Source organism: Euprymna scolopes, chromosome 37 (genome assembly GCF_053919585.1).
Source record: "Euprymna scolopes isolate OS-2025 chromosome 37, ASM5391958v1, whole genome shotgun sequence".
In the NCBI taxonomy this organism is placed as follows: domain Eukaryota; kingdom Metazoa; phylum Mollusca; class Cephalopoda; order Sepiida; family Sepiolidae; genus Euprymna; species Euprymna scolopes.
Genome location: NC_136518.1, coordinates 10615838 through 10629649, shown reverse-complemented (window position 1 = coordinate 10629649; position 13812 = coordinate 10615838). Strand labels below are relative to the sequence as shown.

The 13812-nt window shown below is 32.7% G+C and overlaps 1 protein-coding gene and 1 pseudogene across 1 annotated transcript in view; one reads left to right on the top strand and one right to left on the bottom strand.

Moving 5' to 3' along the window:
- LOC145261080 (uncharacterized) overlaps window positions 1-13812 on the bottom strand; it is a 70306-nt gene that overhangs the window by 17529 nt on the left and 38965 nt on the right. The window contains exons 5-9 of the mRNA XM_080119259.1: window positions 9913-10270; window positions 8405-8520; window positions 5156-5258; window positions 4895-4990; window positions 4323-4464 (exon numbers count right to left, since the gene is read on the bottom strand). Of these exons, the coding sequence (XP_079975385.1) occupies window positions 4323-4464; window positions 4895-4990; window positions 5156-5258; window positions 8405-8520; window positions 9913-10270 (815 nt within the window). The remainder of the gene's footprint in view (window positions 1-4322; window positions 4465-4894; window positions 4991-5155; window positions 5259-8404; window positions 8521-9912; window positions 10271-13812) is intronic.
- Window positions 4529-4645, top strand: LOC145261306 (5S ribosomal RNA; annotated as a pseudogene).

Here is a 13812-nt window from a genome sequence, read left to right as displayed (position 1 = left end):
TTTGTTCTGATAGCTTTGAAACTGCGGCTTCGATATCCATTTTATATCTGAAACTAGACAAAATATTTCCCTACAAACGATCTCACAAAAATTAAACGAAGTTGGATTATTTTCAAGAAGTCCATGCTCAAAGCCTTTGATTTCTATTAAAAATAAAAAAGCCAGATTGTTATTCACCGAAAAACATTTGTTTTGGGGAGAAAAAAAATGGGAAAAATTTCATTTTAGTGACCAATCTAAATTCAATCTTTTCGGATCAGACAAAAGACCACATGTCAGAAGAAAAAAAATGGAGAAAGTGCGTTAAAAGTACAGTAAAATTTAGAGGGTGGCAGTATAATGGTATTGGGCATGATATCTTCAAAAGGAACTGGCCCCTTTGTGAGGATTCATGGAAAAGTTAATGCCTGAATGTACAGAGAACATATGGTTCCTAATCTTTCTGATTCTGATATTTTTATTCAAGACAACGCACCGTGCCATAAAGCAAAAATAGTTTTAGAAGAGCCAAATAGATCCAATATTTGTGTTATGGATTGGCCAGCTCAGAGACCTGACCATAATTCAATTGAAAATGTTTGGAAAATTATTGGTGATAAAATCACAGACCCCCCCCCCCATCTTGATGATTTATGGGAATGTATAAGAAAATCCTGGAATAATATCTCACCAATAACATGTGAACGATTGGTTCTGTCTTGCAGCAAAAGATGCCATAGTGTGAAACTATAACTATGAACCAATCACGATACATTGAAAAAATTCTGCTAGAGTTCGGAATGCAAGATTGCAAGCCGCGTTCAACTCCCATCGAAATAAAAATATAGGGACAGAAACAAAATCCATAGATAATCGAATATACAGGGAAATGGTAGACAGCCACATCTACTTGATGACCGCAACTAGGCCTGATATACGTTACACTGTAACAAAGCTTTATCAAAACTTATCGAAACCGACAATTAAGGACCTTAATCATGCAAAACAAATCCTTCGTTACCGAAAAGGAACGAAGGAACAATCTTTAATATTTAAAAAATCTACATATCCTCTAAATTTAGAAGGATTTTCAGATTCAGATTGTGGTAACTGAGGATAGAAAAAGTATAACGGGGTATTGTTTTTAGACTGTCAAAGACTGGACCTATGATCTCTTGGAAAACTAAAAAGCAACAAATTGTTGCCCTTTCTACTTGTTAAGCAGAATATGTAGCTCTTACTCATTCCGCGCAGGAGGCAATTTTTGTGAACACCCTTCTAAAATCTATTTTAAAACCAGATCTAAGTAAAAAACCTATAGTAATTTATTGTGATAATCAGAGCAGTATCTTATTAGCAAATAATTCTATGATTCATCAAAGGTCGAAGCATATTGATATCCGATATCATTTTATAAGGGATGAAATAAGGAAAAAATCTATTACTCTTACTTATGTGACGTCTGAAAATAATATAGTCAACATTTTCACTAAACCTATAAAGAGAATAAAATTAAGACATTTTATAACCAAACTTTTTGGAATCTAACTATGAATAAATCTCTTTTCAGAAACACAAAAAGAGAAGCATGAACAGTCAAAATCACACCAAAAAAAAAAAAAAAAAAAAAAAAAAAAAAAAAAAAAAGAAAAGTAAATTGTCCCGGGCACGACGTTAAACTGCGACCATTTCTACCTTACTAACCAAATTAACCAACTAATACCTAACATAATGTTTCAATTTTTGTTTAAAAAAAAAGAAAAAAGTCACTTGTTAAAACCTTTTCTTTGTAAATTTCCTATTTGTCAAATAATTATTTTTTGTACCTTTTTTTTTTTTTTTTGGCAAACATTTGTTAAAAAAAAAAAAAAAAAAATGTATATTTGAATTTTTGTGCATATGTTTATATGTATTTGAAAAGTATTCTATTTGTATGTTTACATATATTTGAAAAGTGTTTATTTGTATATGTATCAAAAAACAAAAAACAAAAAAAACTCAATGTCATAAAAAATGGCTTCTTTTTGCACACATTATACCAATGTTAATAATTCTTTTTGACCAATGAGAATAAAGACAAATTCCCCCAAAACCAGAGAAAAAAAAAAAAAATTTTTTTTATTGGTTTATTTATTTATTTTTCTTTCCTTTTCTCAAGTCAAACCAAAATTGAATCCAAAAGGATTTTTCCATTATATCAAAAAAGGGGGGTGTATAAAATGTTTTTGACTGCTAATGGGGGTATGTGACGAATGGATTCGCCAATCATTTTTATAACCAACGGCTGCGCTAAACAACCAATGAAAACGTTTCAAAATTATTATAAAAATTGTTGAATTTTGGATTCAATCAGTTCGCCGTTAACTACGTCATGGACCGCATTTGATTCTTAGCCGCCATCTTGGTTACTGATCTGAACTACACCACCATCGTTTACTGGTTTATGTTGTCTCAAGTAAATCGACTTTATGTGCGTAAATATTAGGGATCGCCATGATTAGCTGATTGATCAGATAGTGCCTCTCTGATTGCCCGTCTAGCTCGGATAAGAGCCAAAATAGCGTGTTGGGAAGTGGGGGGTGCTAAACCCTGACCTTCAAGACCAACCACCAAGATCCAATCCTAAGGTATCACAATTAAAATCAACAGATGGCCTCATTGAGGGACTTTTATTCTCTGCAGGGAGGCATTCAGTGTATTCTGATGCCCCACCAACAGGGCCTCTTTCCTACAGAAAAGACATTGCAAACCTGGCTCTGCTCTATTATTTTCACGGCAAGTGCTCGTCTGAGCTTCAATCTACGATCCCTCCCGGTCAAACTTCATAAAAAAAACACACATTTAGTTACACCCACTATCAACAATTTCCCTCACTATTTGTGTCTAAATGTAAATGCAAATTCCATGAACAAAGTGTCTTTCTTAAAACTGTCCACTTGTGAAACTGTTCTGCTGGTCTGCTTCTCAGCCAACTACAATATGGTTGTCTTCAAGTCCAATGTAAACAAGTTCTTGTTAAGCCGTCCCTTTTAAATAATCAAATTATACCCAATTTCCACCAATAATGATTTCTTTGCTATTGTCTCTGTACACTCTTAAATCTTATCCTCGAGTAGCTTTCGGATCTTGATAAGTGATGACTCCCTTGTCAAAAAAACAACCCCAGCTCATATTTTATATGATCTATTATTTTATAGTGTATCTATCACTCTTACTTCCATTACTCTCGCTGTTTATTTGGATAAAATACAAAGATAGGAATAATCTTATGGGCACATGCCTTTTTGATCTGATATGCGTTTACTCGGATCGAACACACGCACCATTTCAATTATGCACCAGTTACCTGCCCTTGTCATAATTCCCGTTTATCCAACAGGTGGCGTTCTCTACTTCCTGTTTTGCTTTCTTTTAAATCCTACTCGTATTTCCATTATGTGTCTAAAACCAGCATGTCCTAGATTATTTCTCCTTTTTCTTATATGAAGATGCCACGCAGCTTTGTCCTTTGGGGTACGTTGACTATGAATAGTAAAATAATTTTATTGTTTTACTAGCATGGACACCCAGCGTTGCTAGGGTTGACATGAAGTTCGGTTTGGCCACACCTGCTATACTAAAAATATTGAGCACCTTTTCATTATTATATATCAACTCGATCGTTACCCCAACAAAAATTTCCAAAATAAAAGAACAAATAAAAACAAAAATTGTTTTATTTAAACTAATTCGAAAAATAATGCTTGAAAGATTTTAGTTTTAATATCCGCCGAAAAAGAAAACAAAAAAGTCCGCGCCCAGGAGTAAAAAAAAAAAAAAATCGATGTCGGTAAAAATAAATTAAATATGTTATCAATATAAATCAAATTTAAATAATAAACTTAAATAGAACACTTAAAACAATTCTCTCACGATAAACAATAACTAACACACCGCTATTTAATAAAATCGATTTTCCTTAATGTAACATGCAAATGACGTCACTTCTTAATCGCAAGAATCATACTATTTATAGCAATGAATGAAATAAAGTAATTGGTTTTTTGTATATATTAATCAAATTTTTAAAAAAATCCAAGGCATGGTAACTGAGAAAAGTGAAGACAAATAAACGGGAGTGAACTACTTGATCCAATCCCTCCTTTGTCGGGGACAAAAAATGGTTCTGTTTGAAATTCGATACAGATTTCTTGAATTTGACATGACGCAGCTGAAAAGGCCAGAGGTTACATCAACGAAAACGTTGGGAGGATAACAACCAAGATGAGAACAGTACGAGTGGTGCTGCATAAAAGACTGCAAAAGACAGCGTGCAACGAAGGCATCCAATAAAATGAACTTACTATTCTTTTCAGAGAGCAGGTCAGCATCAGAAGTCGTCTTTTCTGTGGCGATTCGATCCAACATTTTCTCAACCCTTTCTTGTTCAGCTTTGCGGTCATTTTCATAATCCTGTTTGGTTGCGTAAACATTCGCATAAGATAACTGCGGAAAAAAAAAAAAAAAAAAAGAAAGAAAGTCATGTAACATATGCATAAACTGGACAGTTGTATACGGCATAATCGTGTTGACACACCGGTTCTCGTCAGATCACCGAAGTTAAGCAATGTCGAGCTTGGTTAGTACCAAATGGGTGACTATTTGGGAATTTTAAGTGCTGTATGAGCTCTCCGCTTGTCTTGGCATTTATTTCCAGTCGTTCTGTACACACTTCACTGGCCACTGGTATTAAACAATGTCGATTAAGGAGAGGTGTGGTTGGAGATGCGCAGGCACCCCTCCTTGGCTATCCATAGTCTATCAAAGACTGAAGGAGCCCTACACTGGACAGTAGACAAATGAGAAAGATGAGATAAAAAAATAAGGAAGAAAGAAGGGGGGAAAAAAAACACCAGAATTAAATAAAGATGCTTACCCTATCCAAATCGATAGTCGGGGTTGCAAAACTCAAATGTTTTCTTCTCGATCTTAAGTCTGGAGTTGTTTTTGATTCATTTGTATTCGTGCTTACCTGAGATGACATGGAAGTAAAGGAAAAAAAAAATGTTAAAATTAAAGACACTGAAACTTTAAAATGATTTGGATTAAAAAGCGGAAAACCCAAACAATAAAAAACTTCACAATTCAAATGTCATTGAAAATTTTGAAAGAGAAGGATCAAATTGCAAAGACAAACCTGCGTCTCTTCTGACTGACGATCTGGGGTTGCTATGGAAACTGAAGTTGAATTCTTCTCAGTATCATTTTTTGTACTTTCAGCTATAAATCGGCTTAATTTACTGGTGGTGTAAAAAAAAAAAAAAAAAAAAAAAAAAGTGTTAATTATTACATAATGTTACAAAAACTCAATCAACCAATTCTTTCAGTAAAAAGTGAAAAGCCCAAGTCTGTTAGATTTCGAGACATTAATTAACATTCACTCACTAAAAGAACAATCTTCACCTTAATTTTTCAACATATTTAGTCTCAAAATCTTGAAATGGATTTTGTTAAAATTAGAATAAGGATTCTAAACATAATGATGCATTCCCCAGCGCTCTCTGGCCAAAAACAGACACGAAACAACTTGTAGAAAAATAAGTGTCTTTATTTCTTTTCCAAAATGCTGGGACTACTAAAATCAATGGCTCGCGGGTAGCAACGAGAAACTTAGCGACAACATGGAATAGAGAGGGCGGTGGTTGACGGTGATCAGTGGACAATCGAGCAGTGTCCCAACAACCGGGCGCGTGTCTGTTTTCTCTCCTTCTGACTGACAAGCTACCCGTTTTGTTTATATCAGTCGAGTTCCCCGATGCACCTGCGATGTCAACAGCTTTAACCTGTGACCCCCATCAACGTGTACATCCGGCCTCCGCTACCATCGACTTTCCAACACCTGCAGATGTTTCCGCACAATGCACTGTGCGACAATAAGATGTAAGATCATTATTGATTTTAATCTTCATAATCATTTTATATCCATCTTGAGTGTGTGTATATAAGATTTCAACTTCATTTTTGATTTTATTTGCTAAAATTGGATTTTTGTAAAAATTAGAATAAGGATTCTAAACATAAGGTGTAAAAGCTTTTATTTGCTAAAATTTAAAAAGCTTGTTTAAAGTTTAAAACATTAAAAAGAAGTTAAAAAAAAAATTTAACTGATTCTGACAGAATCGTGTGCATCGACCTATAGTGCAATGGATAAAGGTGTTGATGAGCAATCAATTCGAAGTAATTGTCTTCTATAAGTTGACGGTTATATCCTTATTAATAATAAACTAACATGGCTGAGGAAACAAGAACAATCTATTTTTGTCAGTCAAATAAGAGGCTCAATTTGAAATTCCCAGATTTTTGTATTATTCAGAGCCGTAGCACAACAGAATTAGTGGTAAATACAATCTTCTGAAGGTTCAATCCTCACTACAGGTAAGATTAACTAAAATACTATAAAAATTATAGTAATAGCTGAGGGAATGAGAATAATTTCCACTGCGGATTAAATAAACGGTTCCGTTCGAAATTCTATATTGGTTCCTTAATTCTACAAAGTTACCATGTCTGAAAGAATGCACTGGTGCTTATGCAGTATAAGGTAGAGATGAAAATTGCATTCCAAGTAAAAATTCTTTGATATACTAATGTACCAAGCAAAAATAAGTATCCTCATCAGAAATTATAGAGTAGAATTTTTATCCATACTAGACTACCCGTGACCCGTTGGGTCAGTATGTTGTATTAGCTATGGAATTCATGTATGAGCGTGACACCTGTGACGTAAAAAAAAAAGTTTTTTTTTGACATAACAGAAACATTTCTATGAAAGTATATTAAAATGAAAAATCACAGACGGATCACTCAAACACGAAAAAAAAACAAATCCTCCCTATCCATGTAAAGTTACCCCTTTTTCCGAATAATAGCTCAAAAATCGAAAATTAAACATGATTTTCCTACGAATCAAATGCAGACGAAAATCATTTAGCAGAAAAAACACACATGAACCTACCGATGAGAAATATAAGATTGAAAAACCCATATTGGAATCCTTCAGCAAAGTTATAGAAACTTAAAATCTAAAAAAAAATAATAAAACCTGAAGCAAAAAAAAAAAAAACTAAAATAAAATAAAACTAATATTGAAACAGATTAGTAAATGTGTCAATAAATTCACCGTTCTCACACAACTATTTTGTATCTAGAAATGTAAACAAAAAAAGGAAGGAAGGAAAAGGGATGGATAAAAAGTAGTAGTAGTAGTAGTAGTCTTTTTGATTGACATCGCTAAAGTTGAACACTTTTCACTTCCTGTCATGTCAGTAAGATGTCAGGTTTTCTTTCACTTTCTTTTCCGCCTTCGCGTCACGGGTTCGAGCCCGTCTGCCTACTACCACTATTTTTTTTAAGGTTGAATATCCGTTTTTGACGTATCCCTTTTGCTCTATATTATTATCTCTAATATATCTGAAGTCTGCAAACTATGTGCTAACCAGCAAAATTGACGCCGGCCACCTATGCCAGTTAAAAGACAAAAATCAGTTCTATCATTTGTTGCCAATCAACCAAATCTTGGAAAACAGGGGGAGATAAGTCAGCAACATCAAACAATGAATGACGGATTGGCAAAACAATGAAAATTGATTTTTATCTAGAAAATTCTAATACAAGTTTTCACAATTTTTGTACTGTATGTAAGTATTTTTACTTGGGATGTAATTTTCGTTGATTCCTCATACTGTACAAGCGCCGATGTACATAAAAAATGTAGGAGTTTACCCCAGACACAAGCGCAATAATCACAAGACGAGAAATGTAATCAGCAATACAAATGATTGATTTTACAATTTTGTGATTTATGTATGACAGATAAATATTACAAAAATCGGTACTTGTACAGTTTAATCAAGACATAAAAAAAAATGAAAATATCAAAAAGGTTATATTGTACGTATCCGTTATGGAATGAAATTCTTTGGAACAAAAAAAAAAAAATTTTCACTCAATTTCATCAAGTAGTTTTTTTTACAGCGAAAAAACAATTTATTATGATACTGAGAAAAAGGTTCGATTTTTAGGAAGAAAAGCTAGTATTAAAGATGGGGAGGGAGTGTCGGTGCTTTAAACCGAGATCTCCCCGTGGCGTACTGAAAAAAATTTTAAAATTGGCTACCTTCAACATGCTGTCATAAAAACGTGCTTTTCCGCTGTTTAAAAAAAAAAATAAAAAAAAAATACTCAAATTAAATGAAATTTTTTGCGGAGATCTTCAATCCAAAACGGATATGTACACTATAACCTTCTTATTGATGTTTTCATTCTTTAATGTCTTGATTAAACTGTACAAGTACCCAAAACTCTATTGCATATGAAAAAGAGAAAAGCAGGAATATATATATACATATATATATATATATATATATATATATATATATATACTTACCTTGTTGGTTTTTCTGAATGCTGATTGTCATTAGAATTTGTTTCGGAGTTTTCTTTGGAAGTATTTGAATCTGCAAGTTCAGGTGAATCCAGAAATTTTCTTTTGACGGGGTCTTTCTATTAAAAGCGAGAGAAAGTATTTCTGATACACAAGTGAAGACAATACTTTCAGCAAAGCTAAAACAAATCAACACTTTTCAACCAAGAAAGAGACGGAGGGAAGCAGATAAAAATGATGCAAAATGAATATTTTTTGTTTGTTTTTGTGTCGAATCCATGTTATTGAAACGTGGTTACAGTTTTATGACAAATCAGCCATTTTTGGATTAAGTCATCAAAACGAAGAAATATACTTTACTGTAAAAAACTTGTTGGGATTTTTAGGATTTTCTAACTAGATGTATTGACTCATCAAAGTCTTTCTACGTTAAAATATACTTACCTAAATACTTTCTTAATACTTAGAGTCTATTTCCTAAAACCATGGGATGATTTCAAAAATAAATAAGAACTACAAGTTGTACGTGTGTGTGTGTGTATATATATATATATATATATATATATTCAGCCACTCTGATCAGTTGTAGACGACGAAACACGTGTCAGTGGATAATTACATTTTAAAAATAATTTTTTTTTTTTCTTACATGGAAGTCAACACTTATCAAGGCCTGGAAGCCACTTGAAATAAGGATTATTGCGTGTACAGTAATCAATGGGATAGTATTGTAGTAATCGTTAGTATTGGAGATTTGATAAAGTGTCTTACTTAAGGGGGTGGTTCATTAGGAATTTGTTTATGTTGGACTTGAAGACATCCAAGTTGTAGTCAGGTGGGAAACAGGTAAACGGAAGGGAGTTCCACTGGCGTGCACTTCTAAGAAAGAAGCTTTGTTCATGGAATCTATGTTTTGGTTTTGGCACAGTTATAGAGTGGGGAAAATTTTTGACAGTGGTTTCAGCTAGACAGGTGTTTATCGTGAAAGACTGGCCAGGGATTGGAGTTCAGATGAGCACTTGCCATGGAAGTAACGATAAAACAAAGACAGGATCGCAAAATTAAATAAGCCTGTTTCGATATTAAAATTAAAAAAAAATCGGTGGATACCCGGGTGTCGCTAAGAATAAGCGAAGTAAAAAAAAAAAAAACAGGAAAAAACCAGGAAAACGAACGTTACGTGAAAAATGGCTTAAATAATACAGGGTTCAATATTTAAATTTAAAAAATCGAAAAAAACAAAAACAAAAAAAAAAACATCTCACACCACGATTCGAACCCAAAACGTTTAGATAATGAACAAACAGGCTAACCAACTGCGCTAAAGCGGCGGAGATGAAATGTGTTTGGTTTTTCAACTATTTAAAGTAAATCAGGTCATGACGTCATCTGACGCATGCGTAGAATAGGGCATCGTTACGAGAAACCCATTTTTGTTTAATTTCGCCTACACACACACACACATATATACAAAAGAAAGACGCAGAAAGAGAGAGAGAGAGAATTCTTACCCGGTGAAGCTGATACCTTTGACTTGAGCTAAGAGAGCTTAAAATAGGATTGTTTTTTACTTCCTGCCGGGGTCTCTTTGAGTTTGGAGAATTCTCCGATGGTGAGAGATGAGCACAAGGTGCCACTGGACGTTTCACACCAGAGTTTACGCCACCGCTAGCCACTTGGTTTGGTGATGAAGGAGTTACAGTCGCACTGCTGCTGCTGCTTACTGCTGTTGATGAAGGTACTGTGTAGCGAGAGGTTGGGGACATGTACGAAGACTGGGTGAAGTTGCAGAGCGACAGATCTGGGAGGAAGTCTGGTAATGAAGGCATGGATGATGAAGATGCGGTGGAATGGTTGCTTTCTTGGCGCCTGAAAAACGATGGAGAGAGTGTAGTTTTTAAATATAAGAATTTAAAAAATAAAAATGACAAAATATGATATTGCTATGGTATAGTTCCTATTTACAATCCCTCCCCACGGGACAGAGCTAGACACCAGGGTCGTTTTTTAATGTGGAGAAAAGGAACAAAAATAAAAATTATCTCTGTCATGGAGGATTTCTCCTCCATTGACAGAGAACAAGAAACCGAAGTGCAGCATCTGAAGAACAGACACTACACTTTGATCTTGTCCCGAAGGCCAAGATGGTATAGTTGATCTACCTATTTTGGGAATAAATGGACTTACCCAGACAATATAATTACAACTAAGCATGATGGCAGTTCTGGCTGCAGAACAAGATGCATACTTTCTGCAACATACTTGTGTTAATTTTCTTTTGCGCTTTTCTTTATTATTACTGGCTCTTCAACATCGCAACCGATATATTGTAAAGTAGATTCTCCGCGATAATCCTCATGCATTAATTAAAAAAAGTATAAATAAAAAAAAACTTAAATTAAAAATCTCATTTTTTTTCTGAAGAGTTAAATTTTTGTGTAATACAATAGAATTTTGGTGAATCAAATATGGTCATTTTGTTTTTATGTTTGAAATTTTTACTTATACAGGGTGTCCCAAAAGTCACTGAAGGGTTTTGAACATAAATAGATACTTTTTGTAATATTAACATAATCCGACAAAGACATTAAGAAATTAAAAAATTCAAACAAACAATCTTTATTTTTGAAAAAGTAACGTCTTTTAAATGTTGCTCATTTTCAGTTTTGCATATTATCTCTCACTATGACAATGTCAAAGGGTCACCACGTTCCCTAGACTTGACTAACCTCGACTTTTTCTTGTGAGAATATCTTAAAGAAAGAGTCAATGTTAACAAACCTCAAACCCTGCAAGAATTGAAGGAAAACATCAGAACGTAATAAGGGAGATAAATCGCAATCCAGAGATTCTGCAATCTGTCACGAATAATGTTTTGGAAAGAGCAAAAATATACGAAGCTGAAAATGGGCAACATTTAAAAGATATTATTTTTTTTTTCATAAATAAAGATTGTTTGAATTTTACATTTTTAAAAAAATTCCCAATGTCTTAGTCAGATTGTGCTAAAATTATAGAAAGATATCATCAAAAATAAAGAATCTAAGTTCATAAAAAATAAAAAATTCACACCTAGAAAACAGCAATTCTTCTCTCATTATCAGAAACATCACTTCACAAATGTGAGGACTAAACGATATCATAAGGGCAGCAACAGTTACACGGCTGCCGAAAGTAAACCCAATATCAACTTTCTACTTTCCTTTCTTCTAATACGCTAAGGCATTTTCTGTTATGTACATTATTACTAGGGATAGGACAACAGCATATTCTTTTCATTGTTTTGAGTTGAGTGTGTATCTGTTGATATCTTATATGCTTTTATATAGAGTGACGTGATTCTTGGTTATTAACTGTGTCTGTGTTGGATATATACTCGGGAGGCAAAACAATGAAAAGAATACTCTGTTGTCATAGCCCTAATTATTACCTATCTCACATACATTAAGATGAGCAAAGTGGTGATTCTGACAGTACTAATGTTTACAATTCTGACTTTACCTATTTTAAAATGAACTCAAATTGTCATCTCATTGACTGAAAAAGTACAATTTTAAAACAAGTAGATTTAAAGTACACTGCATTTGTTTTATTCATTTCAAAAATATTTTACTGAAAATTTTCACACTAAGATAGATAATCATTGAAAAAAAAAAAAAAAAAAAAAAATTTGTCTGATTTATTTAAATTTATTTGAATAATTTAACCAATAAAAGAAATTTATTTTATGGAATGAAAGTTATATCAATAGTATTGACACTGACAGGATTTCAAAAAGAAATATATTAATAACTTACATAGATTTATGTAAAAAGCACCATGGAATTTCCACAGAAACTCACTAGTTTAAAATTTATAAATTATTTAATACAATTAATCATCATTAGTAATATATTTGGGTGGAAAAGGGGAATGGGAAAGTGAACTTACAAGCAACAATATGTTAGATTTTGTGACTCCTGTGTAAAAATGACATCTCCATAATGAGAGAGTTCGAATGGAGCTTTCTCATTGGCCGATTGCATCATAAAGAGGAACTCATCATCAATTTAATGTTCATTTTATATGCTTTTTTTTTTTTTTAAATGAGTCACCACATCAAAGATAAAAACCATTCGAAGATAAAGGTTAACAAGATTGAGAAATGAATTAGAATATCAACGTACCATCTATTTAAAACAACTGCAGAGCTAGTAAGAAATTTTCTCCCTTTGTCAGAAATATTGTCTATGAAACGAGGAAACTAAAGCAAGAATTATGAGACTGTTAAAAGCGAACCTGAGGTTTCCTACTTTCAATACAAATCCTGTATTATTAGACACAAAGTCTGATGTGGTTTTAAAAAAAAAAAAAAGAAAGAGAAAGAAGCAAAATAGAAAAAAAGAAATGAAAAAAAATAAAAGGAAAAATGATATGAAAAAATGAAGAAAAAGAAATGAAAAAGAAAAAAGAAATAAGAAAAAAGAAATGAAAAAGAAAAAAAACGAAAAAGAAAAAAGAAATGAAAAAGAAAAAAAAAACAAAAATGGAAAAAAAAAAAAAAAAAAATGGAAAAAAAAAACAAAAATGGAAAAAAAAAACAAAAATGGAAAAAAAAAACAAAAATGGAAAAAAAAAACAAAAATGGAAAAAAAAAACAAAAATGGAAAAAAAAAACAAAAATGGAAAAAAAAACAAAAATGGAAAAAAAAACAAAAATGGAAAAAAAAAACAAAAATGGAAAAAAAAACAAAAATGGAAAAAAAAACAAAAATGGAAAAAAAAAACAAAAATGGAAAAAAAAAACAAAAATGGAAAAGAAACAAAAATGGAAAAGAAACAAAAACAAAATGAAAAAAGAAACAAAAATGAAATGAAGGAACTGAAAAGAAGAAATGAAAAAAAAGCACATTAGGATAAGCAAACTCTGGCCTTAGAAATAAATGCCTGAGCAACCTTGTAGGCATTCCTCAGTAGGTAATTAATAAAATAACGCCTTCTCAAAAAAAAAAAAAAAGTTAAAACTGTGGAATTCCAGAGAATTAACAACCCGAAAGCAGTAGTCAGGTGATGATAGCTCAGTGTTTAACGATGCGGGCTGACAACCTGGGTGTGCCAAGTTCGAACTCGGTTTGCTCAGGAACATTTTCACTTACGGATGTTGGCAATCTTCACATGGTCAGTATCCAATATCCTTCTAGAAAGAGTTCTTAATAAAAAAGTGATATTGGTGAAACGAATGCAAATAAAATCACCATGAATCATGTTCAACAAATGGAAACAGTTGTGCAAACGGAAAAATCCAGTACGAACACTGCTGCACAGGATAAATGCAGAAGAAAATGATGAATGCATTTTTTACTTGCATAAATACATACACATACTATGCATTATGTTATTTGCATCAATGTGAAAATGACTTTTGGTCTTTA